The sequence below is a fragment of the Calliopsis andreniformis genome, unplaced genomic scaffold (assembly GCF_051401765.1).
Source record: "Calliopsis andreniformis isolate RMS-2024a unplaced genomic scaffold, iyCalAndr_principal scaffold0022, whole genome shotgun sequence".
Taxonomy (NCBI): domain Eukaryota; kingdom Metazoa; phylum Arthropoda; class Insecta; order Hymenoptera; family Andrenidae; genus Calliopsis; species Calliopsis andreniformis.
The window spans coordinates 1,206,679-1,234,484 of NW_027480432.1; the positions used below are offsets into that span (position 1 = coordinate 1,206,679).

At 48.3% G+C, this 27,806-nt stretch overlaps 1 protein-coding gene across 14 annotated transcripts in view; it reads left to right on the forward strand.

The window, feature by feature from the left end:
• The window catches only part of Rim (Rab3 interacting molecule), a 49,223-nt gene extending 22,099 nt beyond the window's left edge, over positions 1–27,124 (forward strand). For 5 of the 14 annotated variants that reach the window (XM_076391483.1, XM_076391474.1, XM_076391482.1 and 2 more), the window contains 16 exons: positions 4,585–4,792; positions 5,327–5,590; positions 6,292–6,315; positions 7,616–7,874; positions 8,543–8,791; positions 9,281–9,466; positions 14,293–14,443; positions 14,598–14,764; positions 14,836–15,002; positions 15,102–15,339; positions 19,204–19,343; positions 19,490–19,669; positions 22,738–22,945; positions 24,784–24,986; positions 25,089–25,228; positions 25,338–25,879. In XM_076391483.1, the coding sequence (XP_076247598.1) occupies positions 4,585–4,792; positions 5,327–5,590; positions 6,292–6,315; positions 7,616–7,874; positions 8,543–8,791; positions 9,281–9,466; positions 14,293–14,443; positions 14,598–14,764; positions 14,836–15,002; positions 15,102–15,339; positions 19,204–19,343; positions 19,490–19,669; positions 22,738–22,945; positions 24,784–24,986; positions 25,089–25,228; positions 25,338–25,544 (2,991 nt within the window). In that variant the 3' untranslated portion in view covers positions 25,545–25,879. The other 9 variants (XR_013003188.1, XM_076391479.1, XM_076391478.1 and 6 more) reach the window with 9 other exon arrangements.
• Positions 27,125–27,806: the final 682 nt, after the last annotated feature.

Consider the following 27,806-nt stretch of genomic DNA (forward strand, 5'->3'; position numbering starts at 1 on the left):
CTCTCGTAGAAGCTTCGTTCGCCGTGACGGCGAGAGGAAACGGCGCGTAACGAAAGGGCTAACGCTCGACATCCCTTAACGCCAGGTGAGCCAAAGTTTCAGGGGAGGGAAAGGATCCCGTTCTCAGCGCGACTCGATGACTCTCATTTCCAAGACTTTCTACGGATCGGCCTCTTTTCTTTTCTCTCCGTTATCATTCCTTAGATGATCTGAGCTCTGCGATCAAGAAACCTCTTTTGCTCGATTTATCCCCCCCCGGACTTGGAGCTTGACGGTACTATCCCGACACAGCCACGGTTCCGTAGTTTGTTAACGCGTGGTTGTTACGAGCGCAACTTTGGACCTCTTTGGTCGGCGTTAGCCAACGTGTCACGGAACGGGAGCATTTGATAAACTCGACGGGAATGCAGCGTTCCTGGCTGGCACGGACGATCGCACCTTCGCATGAGTTTTATCTCACCGCTAACAAGCTCCTGAGATTCTGTTCCGTGATTTAGCAACATAGAGTAGGATGTCATCGTTTTCATCGCGAAACTCATCCTCTTTCATCGTCTCATCTCTCTTAACTAGCCCACTCTCGTGTCTCCGCGGCTTCCGTATTGTCTCATGGACCAATCGAGCGTCCTAGACTCGTTATTAAACTCGCCAGCATCCCCGTGCACGCTCATCAGCAACTTCGCCCCCTTTTTCGCCCAGATTCATCTGCGATCGATCCCCTTCCATTTCATCGGAACGGTTCGATCCCATTCGACTCCTCGAGAGGAACGTTCGACTCGTCTTTTTAATCGCCACGTTCTTCGCGAGCTTTCTTCGTGCAAAGGACTCGCCAAAGAGTCCCTCGTTCGAGGTACAGTCTCATCCTTCCCTCGCCACTCGCATCACCACTGTTCATTCACCACACGATACATCTCGCGCTGGGACTCAGGACGATATATCGCTTCGCGTTATTAAACGACGGGGGTTTAGAGGCGAGAGAACGCGACCGCGTTTAATCAAGTTTTGACGGGGCGCTCACTTGACCGAGGCCGCTCCCTCGGACAAATTTCGAAACAAAATTTCGCTCCCGGAATTACCAGAGCGCTCGCGTTAATTGGGAATGTATTTCTTCGCGCGGTGATAACTTTTCGGCCACGCAATTCTCGACGAATAGTGAAACGAGTCTCTCTTGCCTCTGCGTCCCGTGCTCCATGAATCGCCGAACTCAAAATTGAATACAAGGGACTACCTGTAATCCCTTGACGCCTGGCTAATTGCACAAATTCGAGGCAATGCTTTTCGGTTGATTAATAAGCGAATGCTGTCTTCAAGGGGTTAACTGGTCACTTTTTAATTAACATCAGAATCGACTCCATTATTCCAGCTGAGAGTTGACAAAGTAGTAACGCAGTTCGATATTATTGTCGGCTTTGTTGCTGAATAACATCGAAAGTCATTGCGCGAAAAGCGAGCGTATTGGCAAATAACCGGTATCATCGTCTGTCATTGTTCTTTCGTGTGCCCACCTTTCATTTGAACTCTGCTTTTCCAATAATCTCCTTCACACTGGCTGTGTTTGTCAATTCGCTGGCGCAGGAAGGGGCGGATGGTCGACCACCGTTCGATTATCCGTTATTGTTATTATACAGGCTCGTAAATCCGCTCGAAATTTCGACCGGCGCGAGCCCATTCTTTCGAGCAGAGTGTCTGCCTGCCGTTCGGAATCGTTCGAACGGAACGGAGTAGTTATTCGCGAGTTACAGTCTCGTGTAATCGTAGAACATATCGCCTTGTCAGATTAATCGTTTGTTCCTGAGAAACTTGGGAATTTAAGACCGATCTCTGTGTAAAATCGCTCTCTGGTGAGATCGTTGGTGGCTTTAAAAATGACACGACCTAAATCGAGCATGTGAACAACGTGAACATTAGTGAGCTTCGCGATAGCTGAGAGTGTTTGTACAAGAGGATCTACAAAAATATAGCTGTGATATTTCGAACTCTCTAGATTATTAGTTCGACAGCCGGCTCACTGACAGACATGTGACATTTTTACCGATACCGATAATATTATATGGATTTAAATGAAATTAGTGGGAATTCCTGATGGAATCTATTAGAACTGCTATAAAATTGAGGCCATCCTGCAGCACCTGCCAGAAGCCCTTTATTCCTTGACTGATCGTGAGCTCGAAAGCTTTTACTGCAAATACGAAGTGTCCCTATCGAATATTTTTCTTCGAAATTTCAAATATACAATCTTCTGCAGAGTGTATTTTGAGCGATTCTACGCAGACTGCAGAGGACTCGTGACCGAGTTTCTATGGGCGAAAATATCTCTGGATCGTTCTGCTTTCTACAATTACCTCCCATCTCGATCTCGCCAGAGATCGTTTCTCGCAACAGGAACGAACGATTAGCCGAGCGGTCTCGGATCGCGTGCGCCCGCGTTGACGATACCACCGCCCCCGCGGATCATCGCTCGATAAATGGACGAAGACAGGAAACACGGGACGAGGGAGGCCGTGTTCCAATTATGCGAGGCAAATAAGCAAGATTAAATTCGGTTCGAGTAAACGGATGGCGATCGAACAATTTATCTGGCCGACGGATCGTCTTATGTACTTCTTGGGCTGAATCAAGATAGACCCACTTCCGGGGATGGGGTGCCGCGATTAAATGTGATTTTCCCCCTGAGCAGAAATGATTTACCAGGCAAGTTTTCTTATCGACATACCGTCGTCGGTTCGAGATTGTTCGAAATTGCGATCAGTTCGCGAATGCACACGTGGTTATGGGAAATTTGATCTCTGATTCTGTGTCCTTTCGGCCGTATGCCTCTTTCATTCAGGTCGAATTAATGAATTAATCGAGCATCATTCATGGACGTAGTACCGGTGGAAGTTACACGAGACGGTCGGTAGTCGCTCGACGTTGACAAGAGCATTTTACTCATTATGCATACTCCTTTTTTTGCTGATTCCGTTCTCTTTACCGATAGCGTCGCTCTAGCCAGTCGATACTACTATTACCACGTCCCTTTTCACGCGACAACTGTCGATCCAGGGAGACCGATTTCTCGAGCCACTACCGATTTCTGAACCGTCCAATTAAAAGGGCCGAAAGGATGTCAGGTTGTCGGGAAAGAGAGGCGTACCTGTTTCATAATTAATCGAATTGGAACGCGGCCAAAGGATATCCGAAGCGGCGAGTCTCGACGACCTCGTTAGCTCTCTAGTCGATCGGTTTTGCGGTGTCTTCATGATGAATCCGCGAAACGGAGAACAGATGTAATTGGCTGCGCTCGGGAACCGGCGAGGAAAAACAGCTCCGTCGAATATACTCGTGAGCGTTCGCCTCTCGCGTCTCTCGAGACGAGGGCGATCGTCTCGCGTTTAAGTCCACAACAGAGAACAGAAGCTCCGAGGATTTAACGAGCGTTTTTGCTTGCAACTTCTGCTACGCGTTTAACTTCGTTAGTAAAATATTTAATTATAACCATCCGACGGAGGTCGTAGAAGAAAAACGCGAACTTCTTAGAATCTCTTAATTGAAGCAAACGAAAAGGAATGATAGGGAGAAAAGAGGGATGAGAGCTCGAAGTAGCCAATTATATCGGTGTTAGACAATGCTTCCGTGGAAGAAGATTGAGAAAAAAGTCGATGCTGCGATCGCAAACGAGAGTTGCGATTGCCAGTGAGTAAAAAAAGTCTCGAGTAGGATCGTCTCTTGCGCATCGAGACGTGAAATCAAAACGACTCGGATCGACACGATCGGCTGGAAACCGGAAGGAGGCGACCCCTCTCCCTAAAGTAGATCCACCAGATGAATCGAGTCGCTCCTCGACAGAGAAACTTCACTTCCACGGTTCTTACGCAACGTAATAGCGATCATGCAGCCGTAGTGTGCCACGGAGACCTCGAACATTGGACGTTCGAAGGGACTGACTGTCGCTTTCTGCTCGTACACTGGTTAGAGGCATGTGTAGTGCATGGACTGGCATGTTTAGACACGCATTAGTCGTACAGTAGCTGTCTCCTTTGTCAAGCTTATCGTTTTGTCATACTTTCACCCTCACCCCTAACTTGTAGATTCATATGGTAGCCAAAGTCTTTTTCGGTGAGAGGATATTTGAAGATTTCTTCTTATTTTCATTATGTCGAGACACACTGCAACGCGCTCAGGGTATAGTGCTGTAGAAATGGCAATGCTTCAAGTATCCTCCATCGTCTCATTACACGGTTAGGGCAAACCACCATTCTCTCCAGCTTCCTTTCTATCAGCGTCTCCCGCGAGAAAAATATCTTGCCACGTTCCTAATCTTGTCAAGAAAGAATACGCGATCAAGGAAGCGCAGGATATTTTTCTAGGGATCTTCAGCTTTAAAATCGTCAACTTCACGATCACGAACTATTGCCATAGCGATCAATAATCCCGCTGCGTCAGAAATTTGGAAACCATCGGTGTGTAAATATCTGAAGAGAAATATGAAATTTTGCCAAGCTGGTTTCCAAATTTCCGCGCGTGTTCCCCTCATTTGACAAGACCGCGACACACCATGCTGTTGAAACGAGAAAGAAAGACAAAACCCGTTCTCTCCGCGCTTCGTAGCATCCGTCATCCTGGCAAGTGAGCAGAGACGGCCAGAAGATCATTGGCAACATGGTGTTACGCAAGCAGCCCGGTTCAGGAAGCAGTAGTAGCATACTCGGGTTGAAAGTGGTCGGGGGAAAGCTGCTGGAGGATGGCTCTATGGGCGCTGTCATCGAGAAGGTCAAGAAGGGCAGCACGGCTGACATAGAAGGTCAACTAAGACCCGGTAAGACGATAAATTTACCTCGATGGCGCACAACTTACTTTCCACCCATCCCTCCTTCCCACCGAAAACTATCACTTCTGGTTAGTCACCTTTCACGCTCCGTCGAACGTTCCAAGAAGGAAAGCCAATCGCCCCTTTGACGCCGACCTTTGACACGCTATTCTGGATAGGCATCGGAGAGACTGGCCCTTCATATTCCTTAAAATATGAAAGAAATTCGAGAAAGTTGTCCCAACGTATTGCCAGTCCCTTTCGTCTGTTCACACCAGCTGGAAGAGGGAACGAAAACAATCTAAACGCCGATTGAAAAAGGCAGCTCGATCCATATCGTCCAATTGAGCGGTCCGCAAACATCCCCGGATCACCTAGAGCGAGATTCACCGTGTCAGGATTTTTCCTTGGAACCGTTCGGCCCACAAAGGCGCCCATCCTCTTCAGCCCTGTCCTAGCTAGAGATCCCTGTCCGGAGTAAATAAATCCTCCTCAGCCCGAGGCGATCCAATAGGAACCGAACCGGACACTCGACGATTTCAGGTGACGAGGTGATCAAGTGGAACGGGAGGTTCCTTCAGGGCAAGAGCTTCCAAGAAGTTTACGACATCATCGCCCAGTCGAGGCAGGAGCCTCAAGTGGAGCTGGTAGTTTTGCGGAACTTGTCGTCGACTACGATGCCAGCGACGATGCCCGCGGGGCCGACGCCTTGGACGCCGATGACGACGAGGAGGATTGCCGCGCAGCCCCAGTGGAGACAAAAGCACCCCGAAACGATCCTTGGACCGCAGCAGCCGCATCGCAAAGGTGACTATACGCTTCTCGCCTCCTCCATTCCACTCCTCCCCTTCTTTATCTCAAAACACACTCTCTCAGGATTCCTCCTCGGCTCTTCTCCGAGTTTATTCTCTGTCTGTCTGTCTTCTTGCTCTTCCCCTAATGTCGTTCGCCTCGTAGAACCGTGCCTCGCCATCGGTGGGCATCCAGAGATAGTTTCAGCTATCCCAGACCGTAATCCGTGTTTAGAGGAGACAGTAGAGAAGGTAGACAGTGTCTCGCGGAGTTGAGAGAGTTACTCGGTTGCGATAGATGACTATTAGGATGCTATGGAACTTGCTGAGTATCAGTATCTTGTAGATGTTGCGGAGACGTGTATTTTTGCTTCACTGCGAATACAGGTCCCCTTGAGATTCTGTGGGAAGAGTATCGAACGATAAACTTCGTAGTTTTTGGATGCAAAGTAGAGTGTTTTTTAAGGTATAGATATTCTGAATAATTTCCGAGTTGCTTCTTTGCATCCAGGAACTTCTACGCGAAGCGCATCTTTGATACATCCCCGCACCGTGACGTAGTATCACGTAGAATAGAGAACTCTAGAGCTAACTTTGAAAGATATGAGAATTCCGAGAAACATCGAGTCCCCGTTCAACCCTTATCGTAGATATAAGTTAAGCCCAACTGAAAGCGACGCTATATTGTCACAGATTATATGCTTTTTCGCATTCCAGGTCTTAAGAAATGTATCTTATGGGGTAGGCCTACAGTTTCTTAACTCTCAGTCCCGAGTAATCGATGTTTCCCTCCAGACTATCTGTCGTTTTGTCTGTTACCTTCCCTCCCAATCCACCCCCGATATTTCTAGTTGTGTAACGATCTTAGAGAATTCACGAGGAATGATGAACGAACGATTCGCCATTCGCTCGGCGAATGAGACGAAAGCAACGTCGTGGATCGAGGCTGAACGTTCCGGCGCGGAATACATAACGATTGTTACATCCCGCTTTCTGTATATCGTCGATGTTATCGTAGAACGTAGAGAGTAGTGCCAATGCACCCCCCCTTGCTAACACCGCCGTTTTACGAACATAGTTTTATGGGAGCAACAACTTGAGACCAGTGAATCTTTATTTGTGAACGATTTATCACGTTTGTGTCGTGTTTTTCCTGTTGGAAGGGCCTTCGAATCCTTCAGTATCTTAGCAGATACCCTCTTTATAGATTTCTTTAATATCGTATCAGAAACTGCAATACTGATTGAGAAAACTATTGGTGGAAGTTACAGGAGAAACGGTGCGCTTCTCTGAGCGGGACATAATTGCTGTGTGGAGCAGTATGCTTTACAAGTTGATTAACAATAGATGTTGCGATTCGAGATGTGTAATAATTTCTTCAGGGCCGAAGAGAGAACGCAAGATTGCCGAGGCGAATGCGCCTCGGTTCCAAGTACCGAGGGGCTGCGTTGAACGCAGATGCATTTCGCATAATCCGCTGCCCTCGGTGCATCTACAGGGATGCGTTATTTTGACTTTGAGCAGCTCGAGAGTACCCTGCACGTGAATTGCGATATCTCCCCGAGGAATGGATGTATCCACCCGCAAATTGCATTACGCCCTGCGGTGAAGGGAAGCTTCGGGTTCCAGGGAATCTTACAGTGATTCGACGATTATATACAGTTCCGAAAGCAGAGAGACGCTGTAAATTTCCCAGGGATAGAATTCCCATCAGCGAGAGGAAATTTACCGTCGAATCACTGTGAATTATCCAGGATCCCCTGACGTGCCGAGACATAAAATATTGACCGATAATAAGCGCTAAACGAAGACTATATCTCGTGCTCCTAGCACCTCCGATCGTTCCTGCAACCCCGTTCCAAGGTTTTGTGTTGAAACGAAAGATGATCGAACCACCGATCTTGCTCTAATTTCTGCCCTGTTCGTATTCTTTTGCATCTGTACGGCACTTCCTTTTCTCGTAGCCCATACGAACCGCCCGAAGATCCCAGATCACCCGAGAAAATCTAACGTCTAGCCGGCACTGAACGATCACTTGCAGAGTTATACGACGAGAGGCGCGAGAAACCTTCGGTTTTAGTGACCTCGCCAGGCTCGCCGGATCTGCACGCTCAGGGACGACACCTCCGACAGCCCTCTATGAACGCAAATGTGGGTGGTAGCCTTCAGGTGAAGCTTGGCTTTGATCCCCTGGAGCTTCAGCTGACTGCCACGCTGATCTGCGCGGCTGGCCTCACGCCTAGGAGCAACGGCCAGCCGAGGAACCCCTACGCCAAAATCTTCCTGCTTCCTGATAAGAGGTGAGTACACGCGTCTCCCTTAATCACTGCACGATTTACTTTCTATTTCGAGTCCTAGATACATGGTTGAGCAATGTTGCTGCGTGAAACTGTGATCCAGAAATAAGAAGAAGCGGCTATTGACTAAATAGACTAGGACTAATAAAACTTCTATTCAGGCCCAAAGTGGTCAGTTTGTTCGGAGAGTTGGCCCGGGCACAAATAGAACACGTACGATCTTGACTATTTTGGCGCGTTCCGCAGTTGGAAAATTCCGTATTTTACGAGCCACGAGTTCCAAATCACCCCTAAAAGCTCGCTTGTTCCTCGAGTATCGGTTTACAAAGTGTATATCAAGGGCGACGAGGCGGAAACGCGTCGCTAACGTCCCGTCGCGTGTCTGCGCGCATAGGAGGTATCGGTTACGACGATGTCGAAGTTAAAACTGTCGTCCCTTGAGATAAATCATTCGGCGAAGAAGCGATTCGGAGCCAAAAGATAGCCGTAGAGTTTGGCCGGGTTGCCAACAGTTCCAGCGTGTTCGCGGAACTTGCCCATGCCGTTTTATTTTCCTCCCACGCTCGGTCGGGGCTGGAACTCTGTAGTTAATGCTCGACATCGATCGCGGTATCGGCGAGCATTTGCGTATCAATTGGCGTGACGGTGCATAACCGGTGATATCGGTGCAGCGAGAAGTCGAAACGCACGAAAACGTTGGCGAACACGAACGACCCGAGGTGGAACCAGACGTTCGTTTACAACGGGATCAGAACGGCGGAGCTGAGGAAAAGGGCGCTGGAGATCACGGTGTGGGACTACGGGAAGTACGACGCGAACGACTTCCTGGGGGAGGTCGTGCTGGAGCTGGCGACTGCTCGATTGAGCGAGGAACCTGAGTGGTACCCGCTGACGGGCCACGGGGAGCACCGACACATTGGGTACGTGAATATCAGCTCGGGGCTTAGATACCAGAATGTCTTTTTTCATTTCTTCATGGCTTTGCTACGAGACACACTCTTTGCTGTTATGCGATCATTTTGCCTGTTGCTATGGGAATAAACTAGGAGAGATTAGAGATTGGTGATTGACCAACACTCTCTGCGCTTGTTAGTCGCTGAATGCCGAGTTACGAGTTCGCCTAGAGCTTTTTTGAGAGAGAGAGGGAGAGAGAGAGGCTAGCGCGCGTAGGTGGCAGTGGTTGTCGAACGAATTAGGCTTAGGGAGAAGGAATCCGTCGACGGCCTTGGACGCCCTGGTAGAGACTCGGTCGTCCGTAAAACCGAAGGATCCGCGGGGGTTCGACACACCCTTTCGTTTCAGTTTCTCGCTCGTGTGTTCGCATCGATTCGTTCGTTCGTTCGGCCGATTCTTTTTCTCCTAAGGCTAGAGAAGAGCGTAGCGTGAGATCTAAATTTCGCGTTGCACAGATACTATCAGGAGCCCGATGACATGGTGATAACTCCGGTGGACTGCCATCTCAGTCCACCGTCGACGACGTCGCGGCTGAGCGACTCTGACACTTCCGAATGCGATATCACGGACTACGACGTCTCCAGGGAGCAAAGGAGAACAGCTGACGTTGCCAGTATAAGCAGTATCGGCAGTTCCTCCAGGTAAGAGCATCCTTCGAAATCTCTCTACGTCGCGCTCCGATATGTAACCCCCTCCCACCCTATCTCCACCGAACGATACAATATACTCCGGGAGAAGAGGGTGCTATTTTCATGCGCGAGTAGTCGAGGAAGAATCATCGCTGCTGAAACCCTTAATGAGATCCGTTTCGAGCGCCTCTTTCGCCTTTCACTTTCCTGGGAATATGCAGATCTCGGTTAGATACCTCGATAACAACATGGATACACTGTTCGATCGTAAGTCTGAGACCACCCCTTTCGACCCACGGTTCTGACAGCGCGATAAGGAAACGGCCAATTACCAGTCTAAAGTAATGCGCCTTGCATCAAACTGTCTCCGTATTAGGTAAGACGAATTCGCTTTTAATTAGATTTTAATAAGCAAGACGAGCAGGCTACGCTCCCAGCAGCAATCTTAGAATAGAATCAAACGCTTCTATCGATCTTCGCTCCTTAGAGAAGAACGAATCCTCGAAGTCTATCGATCCCATTGAACTTCCATAAAGCAAGGGGTAGTCCCGAACTCACGACGTTAACCTAGTGTATCTCGATCATGAATGGAGGAGGGCCCCACGCGATTGGTGGGCAGATATTCAAGACTCCGTCGAGGCGAGTGGGAAGCTGTGTCGTGCAAATTTCACTGGCGCAATTCGTCAGCAATGAACGGTAGTTAACCATGGGAGTAGCGTACTGATGTTCTTGGTAGCCAGGATTCGTGTCGCTAATCTGCCAGCGTTACTATTCCCGAGCTTAAGATCCCGTTTACAGGTCTCGTAACCGGCATCGTAACTGTCGCCGTAATGGTTATTCACCCCCGTCTCCTCCACCCCCTCCAGTGGCGCGCAACCAAGGCTTAATCGTCAATAACGCGAGGCGTTGCTGCTCTTCAAGATTATCAGTGATCCAGCCGGGTGAAATGTTTCTCCATGCGTCTTTCTTGCATCATTGCCTACATTCCGCCTCATTGAGGGAGCATGAACCGGATGCGTTTAGTGGGTAGCCAGGATCGATCGATCGTGTCGCTCGTCGAATTGGCGTTTTGCATGAAATGGATGATTGTTTGCTAGTCGATGATACGTTGCTCAGTTTGATCTCTGATCTTTGGGTTCGCTGCTTCGCAAGGTGATTCAATAATCGTGTTCGAAGAGTGTGCGTGCGTATCGAGGAGTCGCAGATCGAAGCTGACACGTCCACAAGCTTCTTAATTACTCGAATCCAATTGAACCACGAGGATACCCCGTAATTTTCGTCTTCCGGCACGAAACACGTCGTCATCGTGACGTAAAGTCGTCGACGGCCACAACGACGCGGGGAAAAGAGACGAAGACAATGGCGACGAGTAGGAGACAGAGAATAATAGAGCGGCGGGGTGGGAAAGAGAATTAGAGGGAGAGGGAGAGAGAGAGGAGGCCGAGAGCCAAGTTATAAAACTGGGCAACAAGCCAATTGACATGCCAGTTGGCCTGCAACCACCGCTGGCTGCGGAAGCCAGCTCCTGAACCCGTATCCATATTAATATTCCAACGATGACGTCCGATCGTTATTTGTGAGTGCAAAGTGCTTTCCACCGAGGCTTCTGATCCTTTATATTCCGCGGGGGAAAAAAAGGGAAACGACCAAGCGGCAAAGTGACGGGAATGGGACGAGAGAGGAAATGGGCTAAAAAGGGACGAGATGGAGGAAAACAAAAGGGAAACAGGGCTGCGAATCAACGGTGACCACGTCGGACAGCGTGTCTAAACAAATCCACTTTGAGTGCGACGCTTAACAAAGTTCCTCGAATTTCGCCCACGTCCGTCCGTGACGAATGAATCAGTTCCGTTTAAATTCGAGGATCTACCGGTGATACAAAGTCCCGAAGAGCGTACAGGATCAACTTCGAAAGTGCCTTTTAATGACTGTGAGAGGTCCTAGTGCTCCGGAACGTGTGTCGTGAGAAAGAAAAGTATCGAGGGCGTAATCACGGATTCCTTATGCGTTCGAACGGAGACCCAAGGACCGTGGGATTACCGTTCAGCCGAGGGAACGAATTACCGAGGAAGGATAGGTCCCCTCGTCTCGAATCCCGCCACTTTGTCCCGCGCCCGTCTAGCCCGCTTCTTGGTTACCATTTGCAGCTTTAATTGGTCGAACCTTTGTAAATTTATTCCGCGAACGACGCTCCGAATTGGAGCCGCCTCCCTCTCGAGGGTTCCACTCGCTTTTCCAGGAACGCGGTAGGAGGAGCGGAGCATGCCGGCCGCTCGCTTTCATTTGTAATCAATCGCCTTATCTCCGACCCCTCGTCGATTCGAGGGTGCTCGAATAATAATATCTGCGAGTTTGCCCGAGCACCGTTGAAAATTGCACGACACAGCCCCCCGACGATCCGCTGAAAAGGAGTCGCGGATTCGGGCGAAAGTTTCGGCCCGAGGAGCCTGGTTCCCTGAGCTCCGCTTGAAATTTTTCATCGAGACACGCGAGAACCGAGGCAGGTCGCCTCTGAAAGGGGGTAGTGGAGAGAGAAGAGCGACACGGTTCGAGGTCGGGTTGTCGTTCGACGGGGAGAATCTGTAGAAACGATTCGGAACGGCGCGTGCTTCATTAATCCACGCTTTGGCCTCAATCTGTGTACCGCTGACCAATTTTTTCTCTTTGTCACCTTGATTCCCGGCAAAACTCGCGAGGAGCGCGACACGGCCGAATAATTGAAATATCCCCGGGTCGGGGTGCCGGCCGCGAGGCGTGCAGATATTTAATAACCTTCAATATTGCCTAACAGGATTATCCCAAAAGGGTTTCACTGGTTACATTAATAAATCCATCGTAGGAGAGAGTCGAGTCGGCGGGCGCGACGCGTCGCACGATCAGATTACCCCCTTTCCTATCGACCCACGTTCTTTCGATCCGTTTTCGGCCACGCGTGCATTTTTCACGGTCCCAAGAGTGACGGACCATTATGCCGTTCGAAGAGCGTCGCTAAATTTACTTATTTACTTATTTCTTCTTTGCTTCTTTTGGTATCGACTGTACTCCTAATTTCCCGCGTTTGTGGTCGCCGCGAGGTTGTGTTACATAATCTTATTTCCATGTCAAAGGGCTACCACACGTATATGTATATTATCGTTCTTATAATTCCACGTTGGCACCAGCCACACGTCCTACCGATTGATTTCACTTGTAATCGTGTACTCTGTTATTTATTTTTTAGGTTTCATAATATGCCGTCAAATTATAAGCGGTACGGCCATTACAACTTATATTTTCTCCTCTCTCACGTATCACGCAGTCACACTTATTGCATCCTCACTGCTAGGTTATAGCGTTTCTCGCGTAGTCGTATAATCGATTGCTCGATGCATTGAGAAACTAAAGGGACACACTGACGCGATCTCCTAACCGTTAGATCGGTGAAAGCGACTGAAAAGAAGCACGAAGGATGCTGCGTCTAGGAGTCGCTGACGAGAAACGAGACAATCACCATTTATCACTATTGCGCGAATTAACCCTTCCCTAAAGGAAGAATCGAACTCGTTTCCTTCCTCGTTTCTCGTCGCCCAGTGGCACAGCCACCCACCGACCAGCAGACGCAGGAATCGCGTGAATCTTGGAAGTAGTTGGGCGCAGAGATTACAGTAGGTCACCGATCACACACGTAGGCACTCGTAGGCGTCATCATGTCATCGCTTCTTGCATCTTCTCCACGTTTACGTTGAACGTAAGAGTACTTTCTTAGATTGCGAGAGGACATGGCTTCTAGAACGCTTAGTGCAACGCGATGCATCGGCCGGGGTGGCTCCATTTCCTTCCTCCTCGAGGCTTTCCGCGTTTCTTGGGCACAGTCCAGTTCCCCCAGGACGCGTTTCGTTGGCTCGTTCGGTGCTCCGTTGCCAGGATGACTGTTCGGTTTTGTTTTACGCCGTTCGCGAGCGCGATCGATCGCCTCGCACGCATTTGGCTCGGTTGATCGCCGCCCCATGGTTGCGGATCCATTGTCTCGCGGCAGCCAGCTCCTTTTCTTTAGCGAGTAGCTTCTTGGCAACGGACACCGTCCTTCTATCGCGGAGGACATCACGAGAAAAAGGTCCAGCCTTCTGTCTGGCTTCATTGGCAAGTAACTTGTACAGAGATAGCTTCGCGCCGATCGCAAGACTATGCACTTGTACTTTGCAGATCGACCGGTTTGCGACCACCTCTCTGTGGAACGAGGTAATGAGTATTGCCATTGGAAGACGTTCGTTCCGTATTGCCAGATGGCCGTTTAACGAAACATGAAAAGATTCGTCGAAGGAATACAGTACTTTCTCGCTGGAAGCTCGTGATTTAGTACACCTAGCTCACGGAATGTAAAGTTAAACGAGAAAGTAATTTCACTGAGCTCGGCGAGAACATACTGTAAATCGTTCCAAGGGTCAATAGTTAGCGTCTCACTCTGTCCAGCATCGTCTCTCGCCAAGTAGGATGTGTAAATACTTTAAAAGAACGAGCTTGCTCGCGCGAGAGATCTCGACCACCTGACCCACGGGACCCCACACGCGTCCCGTGGCGTACCTTGTCCGTTATTGTTTTCTGCCAAGTAGTAGAACTCGCATCCTCTGTCTTGGTTTGTCTCGCTTTCCGAGTTCGTTCGTGTGTTGATCAGAAAAGACACGAGAGCAACGCAGCGTAGAATGCATATTTGATAAAGCATCGCCAAATGAGAACCAGCCTGGCCGCATGCACTCTGTAATATCTAGCGCGAGATCACAGCACTCGCCCCATTTCTAACGCGTACGCAACCGACACTGGCGATTACTAATCAGTAAAAACGTGAACGCATGCCGGAGCAGCCACTATTCCAGCCCCCCGCCAGAAAGGGAGCTCTGCGTCGACGGGGAGCATCGGAGTCGAAGGGACATGTCGCCACAGGGTCGAAAACGAGCCGCCCTCATGATCCGAGACCAGCCCGCTTCCATTTCTGGCTACCAAACCTATCGGAAGGTGAGTTCTCGATAGATAACTCAACCCTAGCGAACAGAGACTCCATAGAAAATTTAGTAGAGGAAGAGTTTCTGAGTTTCCTGCCCTCGCATGCCACACGTGTAATTGATTCGTTCGTCCCGCGGAGTGCTGATTAAATTCCTCTTATTCCCAGGAGGATATTCATCGAGGAATGATGAGCCACAGGTCGCATAGTGCAGCACCTATGGACTCGCCGAGCCTTCGGTACCGAGAAAGGTCCCAAAGTCCCACTGGTCATCGCTCTCTGTCCCCACCTGAACACAGATCCATGCCCTACTCGCACGGCTACGTACCGAGCAGGTATGATTTATCACGAATTACTGTAAAATCGAATGGAGAAGTAGGCACCCAGTTTCATCTGCGTATTCTAGATTTGCCTCGAGGTCAGCGACAGCTACGCCCACTGGATCTCCGAAAAAAAGGCAGTTGCCTCTGGCACCGAAGGAAAGAGCCGCCCAGGAGCTCGAGGAGCGAACTAGATTCATGAGGCACCGCACAAGACAGGTGCACACGACCTATAGAAGTACGGGCATGGGAGGTGAGTGCATTATTATGCAAATTATTGAGGTGGCGGCTGTAAGAAAAGCTGCAGCAATTGTGGTGTGACTGTTCTGACGGGGATTGTTTATGTTTGCAGGTTGGGAAAGACACTATAGCGGTCTGTCGGACTCGGATCTACCCTCGATAGATCGCGATCCGTTGTCCCTCCCGCACAACCACGCATACCGAATGCACAGACCGCGAAGGGGACACTTGAGCCCCGATAAAGACGTACATGGGGATCACGGTGACTCTGATATGGAGAGTATAGCCTCTGTGACGAGCAGTGCCTTCAGTACGCAATCGGAACGACCACGTGGCTCCAGAGGACTAATGTGAGTATAGTTCAATGTCTTTTGTACTAAAATTTCGAGTCGATGACCTTGCATTTTCAAAAGTCAGTGTACAAAGCAATACAAGTTCCATAGAGAAGAAAGTATCCCTTTAGAGGAGACAGCCATCCATTGTACCATTTGACATTCGGGTATACACGCGTTTCAATTCCCTTTCTTTTTGTTATTTTTTTTTTTTCTGTTTTTGCTGTTTGTGTCATGGTCATGGCTTGCAACAGGACATCCTTTAGCTTCAAGTTTATCGCGTATCCATGGTCACCGCGCACAGAATGGAACATTTGATGGCTCACCTTCTCATCGACGACAATCCCTGAATTAAATGGACATTGCCGAATGATATGACACCCCGTAGCTGCACTACTCATGATCCCCTCGCCTGCTTGGTAGGTTCCCCAGTTCCCTCCGCGCTCTCTTTCGAGGATCTCTACTATTAGTGGCTAGAACTGCACCTCCTATGCACTGTGTCAATGTCCATTTAATATTGTCCCATTCTAATAAAGCAGGGATTAGTGCGTGGCGTTGGTCGAACGACTAGGTCTACCTACGTTTAAACACGTCCCAATTACGTGTATATACATATCTGTCTATGTGTTTTATGTGTGTAATCACGAATCAATGAACATTAATCGTCGCACGTCCTATGGAAAACCTGCATATTTATTTGTTCGGCGAGTGACAAATGCGAAAGCAAAAATAATTAAGAAACTAAAACGAAATTCCTTTGCTTGTCGGGATTGAAAGATATAGAATAAGAGAAAACGCGTTCGATCGATCGCGAACGTGCATAGTAGAGTCACTTTTTTGATTGAAAGTAAATGAAATAATGAAGAATGGGCTCAAAACGAATCGTTATGTAACCGCAGATGCGCTAAAACTCTATATGAAAAACATTGTTTGCAGACCGACAGTTAAAAACGTTTTAATACCCGGTGTCATATCCCCTATGCCCCTGCCCCCTAGGCGCAATAGGCGCAGGCACAGACTTAGGGTACCCTGCAGCGAATGTCACTGTCCGAACAACAATCCCACCAAGCCCAGGAGCAACAACCCCAGCAAGCACAATCCCACCCCGCATCCCCTCGTACGGAGCAAGTCCGCAGTGGTGCGCTCGTTGTACAGAAAGATGCGTACGCCGTTCACGAGGTCGCAGACCGTCGATGAGAACATGCTGAGATATTACAGCCCGGAGACCAGCGAGTACAGCGTCTCCGAGGGTTACATACTCAAGCCGGAGGAGCTTACCGGTAGCTCCAAGAAACGTATACCCGAGATATACGTGGAGGATTGTCTTCACGTCGACTTCAACGACCGTCTCATCGAGAAGTTTCGTGACAGGTACTCCTCGCCCTACCTGCTGGACTCCGGTACGCGTAGACGATCGCGTAGCTGGCAGGACCGTGCCGCCAGAACCGCGAAACCTCGTCACCAGTTGCTCACGCGTGGTTTGTACGACTTTGCGACTGACGACCTCAGCATTAGGAACCTAGACGTTAGCTTGCGGCCACGTAGATCGTTTCTATTCTCGAAGGCTAGGAGCTTCGATTACGACGTCCTACACGACACCTACGGGGACCGATACGGTTTCGGGATAGGCGGCGGCCTGCTCTCGCGCAGAGCTAAGAGCTTCGAGTACGACAACATCTCCAGCAACATATTCAGCGACGACAGCCTAAGGACGGCTAGGAGAAAGTTGAAGAGGAACCTGGCGATCAACGACGCGGGCTATGGGGACAAGATTCCCGCTTTGGGAGATCAAAGCAAGTCGTATTTCGACTCCAACGGGGATGATAAGATCCCTAAGAGTCTGCTCAACAGAGAAAAGAATTATGACTACTTGTTGAAGCAGGATCACAAGCCCTTTTATGGGTACAATTCTGACTTCAGCTGCGCCGATGGTGATATGTACTTGCACCGTTTTGGAAAACAAGGTATTGACCTGGATATCGCTAAGGGATATCGCTCCTATGACCTCACGGGAGAGAACGCCTTCAGTAGCGATGAGCAGATCGGTTTGAGGAACGTTCTGGGCAGAGAGGACCCTACCAAGAGAAAGTACATCGACTCGACGTTCCACGAGCACGATTCTACGTTCGGCAGAGACATATCTGAGAAACGGACGAAGAATCTCGACGGTGACATATGCGATCCCTCTAGCGAGCACATCTATTGTAGCATCGACGAGGCTCTGGCGTCTACAGAGAACTATGGCCGAGAAGTTAACGTCACCTGTTCTCCAATCCACACTTCGTCTGATTTAGAGCAGTACGATAATCAAAGACCGATCACTCGTGCTCGCAGGAGAACGAAGAGCAGCGAGTCGTACCTGGAGAATGGGTACGATGGCTATGACTGGGATATCGAGTACGACGAAGGGTTCGTTGATAGAGATAAGATCGATGACTACGATCAGAGACTGTACTCGTACGATGACGATAGCATTCAAGCGAGAACTGATAGTCAAATGTACGAAGACGAGTACTACGATAGGAGAGAGGACACGGGTCGAAGTATGCGCAAGAAGAGAACGTCGCAGTACGATAACGAGTACCTCGATGACTACTGCGATTATCGCGCGGATGAGTACGATTATCAAACGCACAGTGGTCCAGAGTCCAACCGAGATGCTTATCACGATGTGCCTCGACGGAGACGAAGGCGAAGCAGGAGAGGCAGCAGGGAAACGAGTATAGGCGTCTACGAGAACCTGCCTTACAGAGACTCGGCTGGTAAAAGCAATCTGACCGTTCCCAGTTTCGCCGAGAGCAAAAGAATGATGCTGCAGCGAGCAGAGTCGACGCCTGTGCTACGATCAGACGATGAACTCAGCTCCTCTGAGAGAGCTGAAAGAGCCAAGCGATTGTATCGCCGTAGGAGGAACAGCAGCTGCCCCGAGGCTAGGGAACTTCGATACTATGATCCACCTCGAAGAAAAGACGAAGAAAGAAGCACGAACTTTATCCTAGACTCGGACGAGGATTTCGGTTCGATGGAAACGGTCGTGTGCGCGGACTGCTTCCGTCAGAAGAACGAGATGGTTAGCGAGAGCACTAGACAGGGATACTACGACATGGAACACGACCGTGACGGTTACGTGGACTCGAGGTACGACTACGGTGACGTTCAGACGTGCGACTGTCCGGAGACTTGCGAGCTAGCTAGGTCGGGATCGTTACGGTCTCAGTATCGCGGTAGGCGTAAGAGTAGCTGTCCAGAGTGTCGGGAGATAGCGATGTCGTCGGAGTTAGGTAGGTCCGGGTCGTTGACGCGAAGGAGTGACGAGAGGAGAGCGACGGTAGAGTCGAGGCATAGGTATCGTAGACGAAACAGCAGCTGCCCGGAGGCTAGGGACCTCGAGCTCCTCGAGGAGAGGCAGCAGCAACAACGGCAGCAGCAGCAGCAGCACCACCCGAGTCAGCAACAGCAGCAGGGTAGTAAGAGGAACGTAGCGATCAGCGACACCCTCGAGTACTACGAGTACTCGATGGAGAGCGAGAGCCAGTGCAGCGAGAACTGCGGATTTGGCCCGTGCGATCCGCGTAGGCCCCGTAACCGAGCACCCCGCCCCGGTAACGCTAATTCAAGTCTCTTTGATTCCCAAACCGCTACCTCCGACACTGCTAAAAACTACCACCCACGGGCCGTCGATCACCACGATACCTCACGAAACACGAAACCGTCGACGCGCAACACCGTCGACGAAACCGCCCTGGCGTCGTCGTCCCCGACCTCGTCCATGCGACGCCGGTCGCGGAAAAAATCCGCCCACGCCGACCCCGACGACGCCGCCGCCAACGAACCACGCGACGACGCGCGGGATCGGCGATCCTCCTCCATGCCCGAAAGCAGCGAGTACACCAGTCAGTCGAGCTCCTACGAGAAGACGTCCAGAAGCCAGCCAGGCGATAACGAGCGAGACGAGCATGGGAAAAGGGGGCAGTTCACTAGGAGCCTTAGTAACACGGACGCCCCCCAGGACGAGAAAGTTGGTGAGTTGAGTTTAGTTGAGTCGAGGGTGGAGTTCAGGCTGTTTTTAGGGACGTTTTTCTGTTCTGGCGATAGTGGGAGCGAGTTTTCGATGAATAGTAGGAAAGGTGTGTAGGTGTCGAATAATTGTTTTCACGCAATTGTTCAGATGGTAGTCTGAGCGATACGGCGATTGGTTTAAACGTGGAGGACTCGTCGAGAAGGGATCGCAAGAGCTCGCCAGGGAGTAAAAGCGGAAGCGGAAGTAGCAGTGGTGGCGGAAGCGCGGTGCAGTATCAGTCAGGTCTGGGGAAGAAGAGTAACAGCACCAGTCAGCTGTCCGCTACAGGTAACACATCGTCACACTAGTCGTTTCTTCCAATTTCACATGTAGACCGTTGCGTGCCGTGCATTCAGTACTCAGTGACTCGAAAACGGACACGTCAAAACGATTCTTTTCCATCATGTATTCTTTCGCGATAGACTATCTTCTCTGTCTCTTCTTTGGGCCCTGATTAGTCGAACTCTTTTATAGAGTAACGATAACCTCCCGAGAGAACTAGCGTATAGTCATATTAGTTTAGTGCCACTAGTGAGTAGAACTACGGTGTGCTCTCGTTACGTCTGAGTTGCATCTGAGATTTGACCGAAGATTGGAGAAATTCCAGAGATGAAAAGGGTTGAATTAGAAATGCTACCAAGAGCACATCGTAGGAGAGCAAAAAACCCAGTAAACGGGGCAGTATGTACATTCTAATCGTATTCTTGTTTTCTCCGCCATCCCTCCTCATCTCTATCCGCCTCTCTTCGACATGAACACATTCACACTTTACTTCTACCAACCAACCATCTTTCGACGCTGGGGACCACCATTCACGTCATCGATCTGCACCCACCTGCACGATTTCTCATCGTGGCGGGCTAACGTCGCCCGCGCGATCGTGTCACGGGACAACACTCGACGCGGATCATCCCGATCGATCGCTGGAACGATCGCCACTCTATTATACGCAAACCTAAACCGAACACTCGAAAACAACACCTCCACCCACGGGGGAAAATCGTACATGCTACGCTCTATACGCTCATATACTACTCGGTATATGCGTGTATACGCGTGAACGACGTGCGAATTAACAAAACGCCACTGAAACACTACAATTACATCCACCGCTATTCTACTGTGAAAACATCCACTGCTACTACTACTACTACTACTACTACTACTACTTCTACTACTACAACCACAACAAAAAAACTGTGTCACGTCACGCAAAAACCATAACATACCACGTGCGTCTGTTGGTGGTACATGCGTGGGCGACGAAGGACGAAAACGGCGGCTAGGATTCGGGAAGAAGGGCAAGTCCTCGTTTACAGTTCATAGGAGCGAGGAGGTTTTGCCAGAGGACACGACCAGCGGCAGGAGCGGACGACAGCCAAGCTCTGCAAGCAGCGACGGCGAGGGTAGCGGCGACGGGGACAGGTCCGAGCATCTCCTGCAGATAACAACCCCTTTTAATTATTTTCCCCCTTTTGATTTCGACCCCTCGTTACGTGGGAGCGATCGACAACGACGATGATGCAGGATCCTCCACGAGATTTCGCTGGAAGGTTTCTTTAAACGAGATTTTTCTACCGAGCTAGCTCCAGCTGCGTTTCTAATCATAATTAGTTGTCGATTTTTTTGCCAGTCGTCGAGGAGACATCGAATTCGACAGAGATTCGAGCCTTCGGCGAAATGTGAGTACAAGTTGCAGAGAGAAAAGTTACAGCAAGAAGAACGACGGGCTACGCGAACAACCACAAGAAGACACACAGCACATTAACTCTTTAGAAGAAGTTGTGCTTTAGAGAGAGGACTAGGAGAGACCCTCGTGACTATTCTCGGAAGATACTTTGTTCGACGGATGTAGAAGTTAGAGCACGATCTCGGAGAAAGTATTTTGCGAGGCTGCTGCACGACTCTTGGGAAATAGTCACGAGTAGATCCTCTGGTCGCCTCCTGTTGCGCTAGATCGTAGAGGAGTGTTTCTTTTAGAGGAACGTTTGCACGAGTTTCGTGAGATGTATCGCAAGCCTTGTTCAAGTCGATTCTTCGTCAAGTTGAACAGGACCGCGTTCTGTCGTCTTTTGTGGCATACACGATTAGATAGCAAAAACGATGCGATTAGAATATATTCGTGAAGGTTCTGGTTAACTTTTCTGAAAGCAAAGGCTCTAGTGTTAGCTGCGCAAGTATGTACCATTTGTCGAGCTGCTCTAATCGTGACTGTAGAGTGGCATCGACTTAAGTTGGTGCTAGCTACATGTCACGATGCGTGTCTGTTTTGTACAGCTTTTGAATTTAGATGAAACACGTGGTCAGCTTGTTGCTAGACTTCATAGACGGTAGGTAAGTTGACCACTTGATTCGTTCTTATCATTAGAGGCCGCTGTTGATACGTGCTTGGGCTCAGAGGTTCACTCTGCCCGTTACGGCTTTTCGTTTTTTGATGTCTCCAAACATTGCAGTGTTTTATGCGCATATTTATATCTATATTTCGATATTCTCCAAACAAAACAAGTTCGTTGAATGTAGCACGCGATCTTGTATAGTCTGCCTGTGGGGACACTTCTTGCGCGAATCTCGAAAGAAAGAGCGCGTAAGTCCTGTGCCCGGGAAATGTACAAAAGGCTCGCTTCACCTTAGATGTACGTAACGAAACCAGTCCCCTAGGGTTGCCATCCACTTCTGTGTACACGAACACGACACACGAATACTCATGCAACAATGAACGTTGTTGAACAGAACCATAGGTGTTACGTTCACTAACGGATCGTCCTAGAGCTCAGCTTTGACGCTTTCTGCGCGCTTGTTACAGGTGCAACGTTAGAACATAGTACAGAGAGCAAAGGTATCGCAATCGAGAGTCAATGTAAACGGTTTAGCGCAAACTCAACATCTTCTTTTGCAGGCTTCCCTGGAGCTATCGCAAATATCTTCGAACCTAAACGTTTTGAAGTTGGCTGCCGTAAAGGGCAGAGTCTCTCCACACAGTAGTCTACCAACTTAAGCACACCTTCTTACCTCTTGCCTCCGACCTGTATCAACGACTCATTCATCTGGTCAAAGCTTCATCATCCAAGTGTACATGTGTTTTCTTTGTGTCGGGGCGAGGGGAACCGCTGAGAGAAAGGGAGAACGTGTGTGAGCAAAGTCGTGAGAGAGAAAGGGTGGGGGAGAGAGAGGGGGAGAGAGAGAGAGAGAGAGAGAGAGAGAATTTCGCGGACAAAATCGACAGAGAAAAAACACACGGCGACCCCACCTGGAGCTGGATGAGAGAAGGGAAAGAGCCGCGGCAGCCGCGGTGCGGAAATGATCTAAATTGAAAGATTATAGTTTAGCGGTTGTTTCTTGTTTGGTTTACAACGCAGAGTGCGGTATCGGCGGGATCTTCGTCGGAAGTGGTAGCGCGGAGGCACGCGTCGGTTTATCGAGGCGGAAACGGAACAGCACGCCGAGCAGCATACAACGTTCGGAGGAGATTCTGCCCTATCAGTGCTTTGAAAGCGGAAAATCTGGATCGGCGGCCAGTGACACAGCCGGAAGTCTCAACTCGATCTCTAGTTCCGAAGGAAGCTCGTAAGTAGTGGCCTCCAACGACCCGATTCTGCAACCGGAACTGCGAGACTCCTTGCTGTCTCTTTCAACTCTATTTCTTCTTCTGCCTCTATTATCACCCACTCTCTCTTCTTCTCTCTCGTCATCTCTCTCTCTCTCTCTCTCTCTCTCTCTCTCTCTCTCTCTCTCTCTCTCTCTCTCTGTCTTTTCTATGCCTTTGCCTATGTCTCTATCTCCTACTGTCTCGTTCCGTTCTCATTTTGAAAGCTGTTCTCCGTCTATCGTTCTAAGCAGGGTTATTCGGGAAACCTTTCCGCTGAATATTTTCAACTGGGCTCGATATTTGATTCAAGGGATTAACCCTGCTACTTCTGTTTTCGTCCTGACTCCTACCTCCGCGAGATAAATTTTTATCGTTTGCGCACAGAAAGTCGCGGGAAGAACGCGAATCGTCGATCGTCTTGATTTTCAGTGTATGAATGAGTCGATGTGTATGCCTGGCATTGATGTGCGTTTCTTGCTCACTCACGCTTTGCCCTTCCTTCTCTTTCTAGCTCTTTTCGTTTCCTCTTCACGTTTCTTTTTCTGTATTTTTCGTCCCTGATTTTCTGGACCAGTTTCAACTTTACGTTTGGTCAGCATAGCAAGAAAGTTTTGTTATTTCATCCTTTATTTTTCTGAAAGTTTAATGTAAATTCAGTGTCTCGCGATGCTGCTGTCATTCGTTGCCAGTGTTGTCGTCGTCTTGGCTTGCTGCTTGGCTGAATAATCGTGTGACGTTACATCCAAGCACTGTACATGTGTTTCACATACACACATTCCGTGTATATACGTACTATTCATTGGAACGATTCCTTATCCAAAAGATATTCCAATCCCAGTTGCTGCAGTCCTTCGACTTTTTTACTTTTCAATGTTTGACTACTTTCTCCTACCGCATCCATCAACAACTGTGGACGATGTATATAATACTGTAGCTGTGCGCTTGGTATTTGTGAACAAGTGCATATACTTCGAGTTGACAAAATTTCTTCGAAATTTAGACTCCTGATGCTACTGAATTTAAAAGAAGTTTTATCGACTCGACGACCATTTATTTTCCTCCTCCTACAATGAATGATGAAAAATTCAACACAGTCTGGAAGAAGTGAATGCGTTGAACATCAGGTTACGTCATCATCTCACTTTCAAATCCCTTTTCTAATATAATCTAGCCACAATTCGAGGACGATAAGATACTGGTAAATGCGCAGAGGCAGCCCTGAACGTAAGTGAAAAAGAATACTTCGATCGTGATCTCGGTTACTAATATACCAAGCATGTGTGGGTGAAAATTCAACAATAATCAGTCAGAAGTTGGATTGCAGGTTCCTCTAAATCAGAATTAAAATATCGATCAGTGGCATGGAACTGGTTATTGTTGAAAACATCCGATAGAGTAGATAGTGCATGCACCGACAGCCTGTTGTGTATCCAACCTTTACAATTTTCTTTGTACACTATATGTATATGTATATTTACTCGCTACACCGACACACTAACAGCGTGAGTTCTTCTTGTACTAAAACTGAATGAAGTGTGTTCTCTCTTTCCGCACTTCCGCCGAAGGCTTGCGAGAATCGCCCTCGCTCCTGCGGAACGAACTCTCGTACAATCCTCTGCTCAGTTGCAAGACCGATAAATCGAGGAAAATACCAACGAGTAGATCGATAGAATCGAGCATCTTCGATTCGCGAATCGAACTTCTCCTTAGAGATTGCGTCCCACCCAGTGTCCCTTTTCTGTTTCGTTTTCCATCCCCGAGATACACGCGAAGGGCTTTCGTCACGCATTAAAACGTTTGATTTTGGGAACTGCAGTCTGCGAATGACAGGCGAAACTGGCCAGCTAAGAGACTTCATCGAAGATCTCGGCCCTGGACAAGTGGTTGGCAGACAGGCGCTCGGTGCTCGCTGCCTGGGCGAAATTCAGCTCTCGCTGACACAGAAGAAAGGCTACCTTGAAGTGGAGGTCATACGTGCCAAAGATCTGAAGCCGAAACAGGGCAGCAAAGCGATTCCAGGTACTTTAACTTTCATATTTATAACTAAAAACCATGAATGGATGAAGTCTTCCCCATTATTTTCAAGTATTGATTAAAAACCCTGATGAAATTCTACTTCAGCTTCCTACGTGAAAGTCTACTTAGTCAACGGTAAGAAATGCATAGCGAAGGCGAAGACAGGGATGGCTAGGAAAACATTGGATCCATTCTACCAACAGTCGCTGTCCTTTAGAGAAAACTGTCGGGGTTGCATACTACAGGTATGTAGATTTCCTAAACTCTTTGTTCCTTCCACGCCGTGAATTTATTTATTTGTCTAGCCTTGGTCTAGTGCCTTTGAAGTAACACATTCTGTACTTTTAATTTCAGGTGACAGTGTGGGGTGATTACGGGCGATTAGAAGGGAAAAAAGTGTTCATGGGCATCGCGCAGATCGTGTTGGACGAACTGAACCTCAATGAGATGGTGTTCGGGTGGTACAAGCTGTTTGGCAACACATCCCTGGTCAGTGGACCTCCATCCCTAGCTTTGTCCCGTCGATCCTCGGCCACGTCCCTAGAGTCCTTTAAGATTTAAGCAAACGGTACTCTCAGTTCGCGTAACAACACGTAGTTCGACATTTTTCGTACGTAATTCTTGATAAAAAGAAATCAGGTCAAGGTTTGATCGCGTTTAGTGATATTTTACCATTCAATATTTGAGAGCCCTAGTTAATAGTTATAAACACGAGGTTTCCCCTATGTCTTAGTGGTAGAAATTGTAGTAAAAGCTTTTGTTTGAACCGTCAAATTACCGAGATCAAGTCGGCTCTGAATACGGTAAACTTGATTAACGAAGAGAGTTTGCAAATTGACTGGCGTGGCAGTTTTGGGCAAGTGAGAATTCGTTGGACAAAACGAGAAAAGTGTGTTTTATTTGCAAGGTGACCGCGAGAATGGGAAAAGTGTGAAAGGTCGTACGAGAGGACATGTCTTTCTAGAAACACCGCTAGCACTTCACAATATCATGTGCGGCATATCTGATGAGCGACTAGTCTGTAGACTAGATGTAGCATAGCAGCCATGTTCCTGGAGCGCCAGATAGCTTTAGGTACGCACTGAGATCGATGCATCCTTCCTACATTATTTATTTCAACGATTTTACGTGGATATTCGTAGCAGGCTCACTTCTGCAACAATCAATACATTTAATTTAGCGAATTCAATGAGATTCGTTTATCCTGAATTATCCGCGTGAAATCTGTGATGGTGTGTTGTTACAACTTCTCCTTTTGTCTACGTTTTATATTGAAATATCCTCTTGTCTTGCAAATTCTCTTTCATCAAATTTCGTCGGCATTTTTCTGTCTGTTATTTCCAAGCTTTTGAAGCATACCCTGTTGCGTCTGACTTTTCGTGCAATTTCCCTCCATTTTCCACGTAGACCTTTACACTGTTCTATTGATCTTAATGTCGTCTGATAATCTCGATGTTCTTTTTTTATCTCTGACAAACACGAGTCTTTGTAAACACCCTGATGCTGCTTGACTACGTGTAACCTTGTTCATCTCAAACTTCGCACAACAGTGCACTCTTTTGTAGTGCCTTTAAGCAATGTTCATCCCTTCGATCTAGCTCATTATCTAGATAAGCTTCTTTTATAGAGTAACAAGAGGTAAGTACTTGCCGTATTCGGAGTCCTCTGTTCAAGTTTTCTTCGATGTTTTTCATAAAAAAGAGCAATTCAGAATCTTGTCTGTGTACATACGATCCATATCTACTTTCAGAATTCTCTACTTCTTACTGTTCCTTTTACCTACGATGTCTATATGTATAAGAAAAAAGTCGATGGGCAATCGACTAATTTGGATCATTCCTTTGCAGTGAAACCGATACGGGGGCACACGATTCAAGATCGACGGGAAGTTCAACGTGAGGTGCAATGAAAATGGCGTGGGAAACGATGGTTTAATGTTCCATATTGGAGGTGAAACGAAGACAAGGGCTGGTGAAGTGGTGAAATTTGTTCAAACAACGATCCATTGCGAACGATAACGCGACGCGAGGGATAAGTGAAATAATCGAGAACGATTTAACGCAATTTAAATATATATTCCAATGTGCATTCGCGCGGGACATTTTCAACATTTGTACATACGACTTAGGACGCTCCATGCTGACTCTAGTGACGATTTTCGAGGATGATCGTGCGCCAGGAGGATCAGAAAAAAGATACTACAAAAACATGGAACTTTGAACTCGTTGTCAAATTTTTAGCCAAGGAATATCATCGTCAGAGCGTATATTATTTATTGTAAATATTATAATAATTATATATATATATATAAAAAAAAAATATATATATATATATATATGAATTCGCGATACGTATGCGCGCAGGTGTTTAAATGAACAATTGCCTTGACCGTCGCGTTTTCGGTTGCTCGGTTGCCTCGCGACTATCCGATTAACTATCGATTTTTACTGTCGCGATCAAGCGTGTGCTCGCCCCGACGAAGGCGAGAGATAAAAAACCGACGGTTCGAACCATCGAATTGGGAGTGGACGTGGCGCGGCAACCGCGGGAACGGGGACGAAATATCGTGAATTAGCGAATCGTTGTTGAACGTTTAAAGTAGCTGTGTCAACTATTTTGCGTGCGAGAGAAGTATAACGAAAGGGAGAAAAAAATGCAGAGAAAAGAAGCAAAAAAACGCTAACTATATCGACTGTCGTATATTGTGATTCTGTTAGTTTTATTTAATATCGTCGACTTCACACGACTCGCGAGTGTTAAACGCATACAAGGGGACAGCCGTGTAACTTTTAGGACCTTATTCTCGAACTTGCACTCGATTTA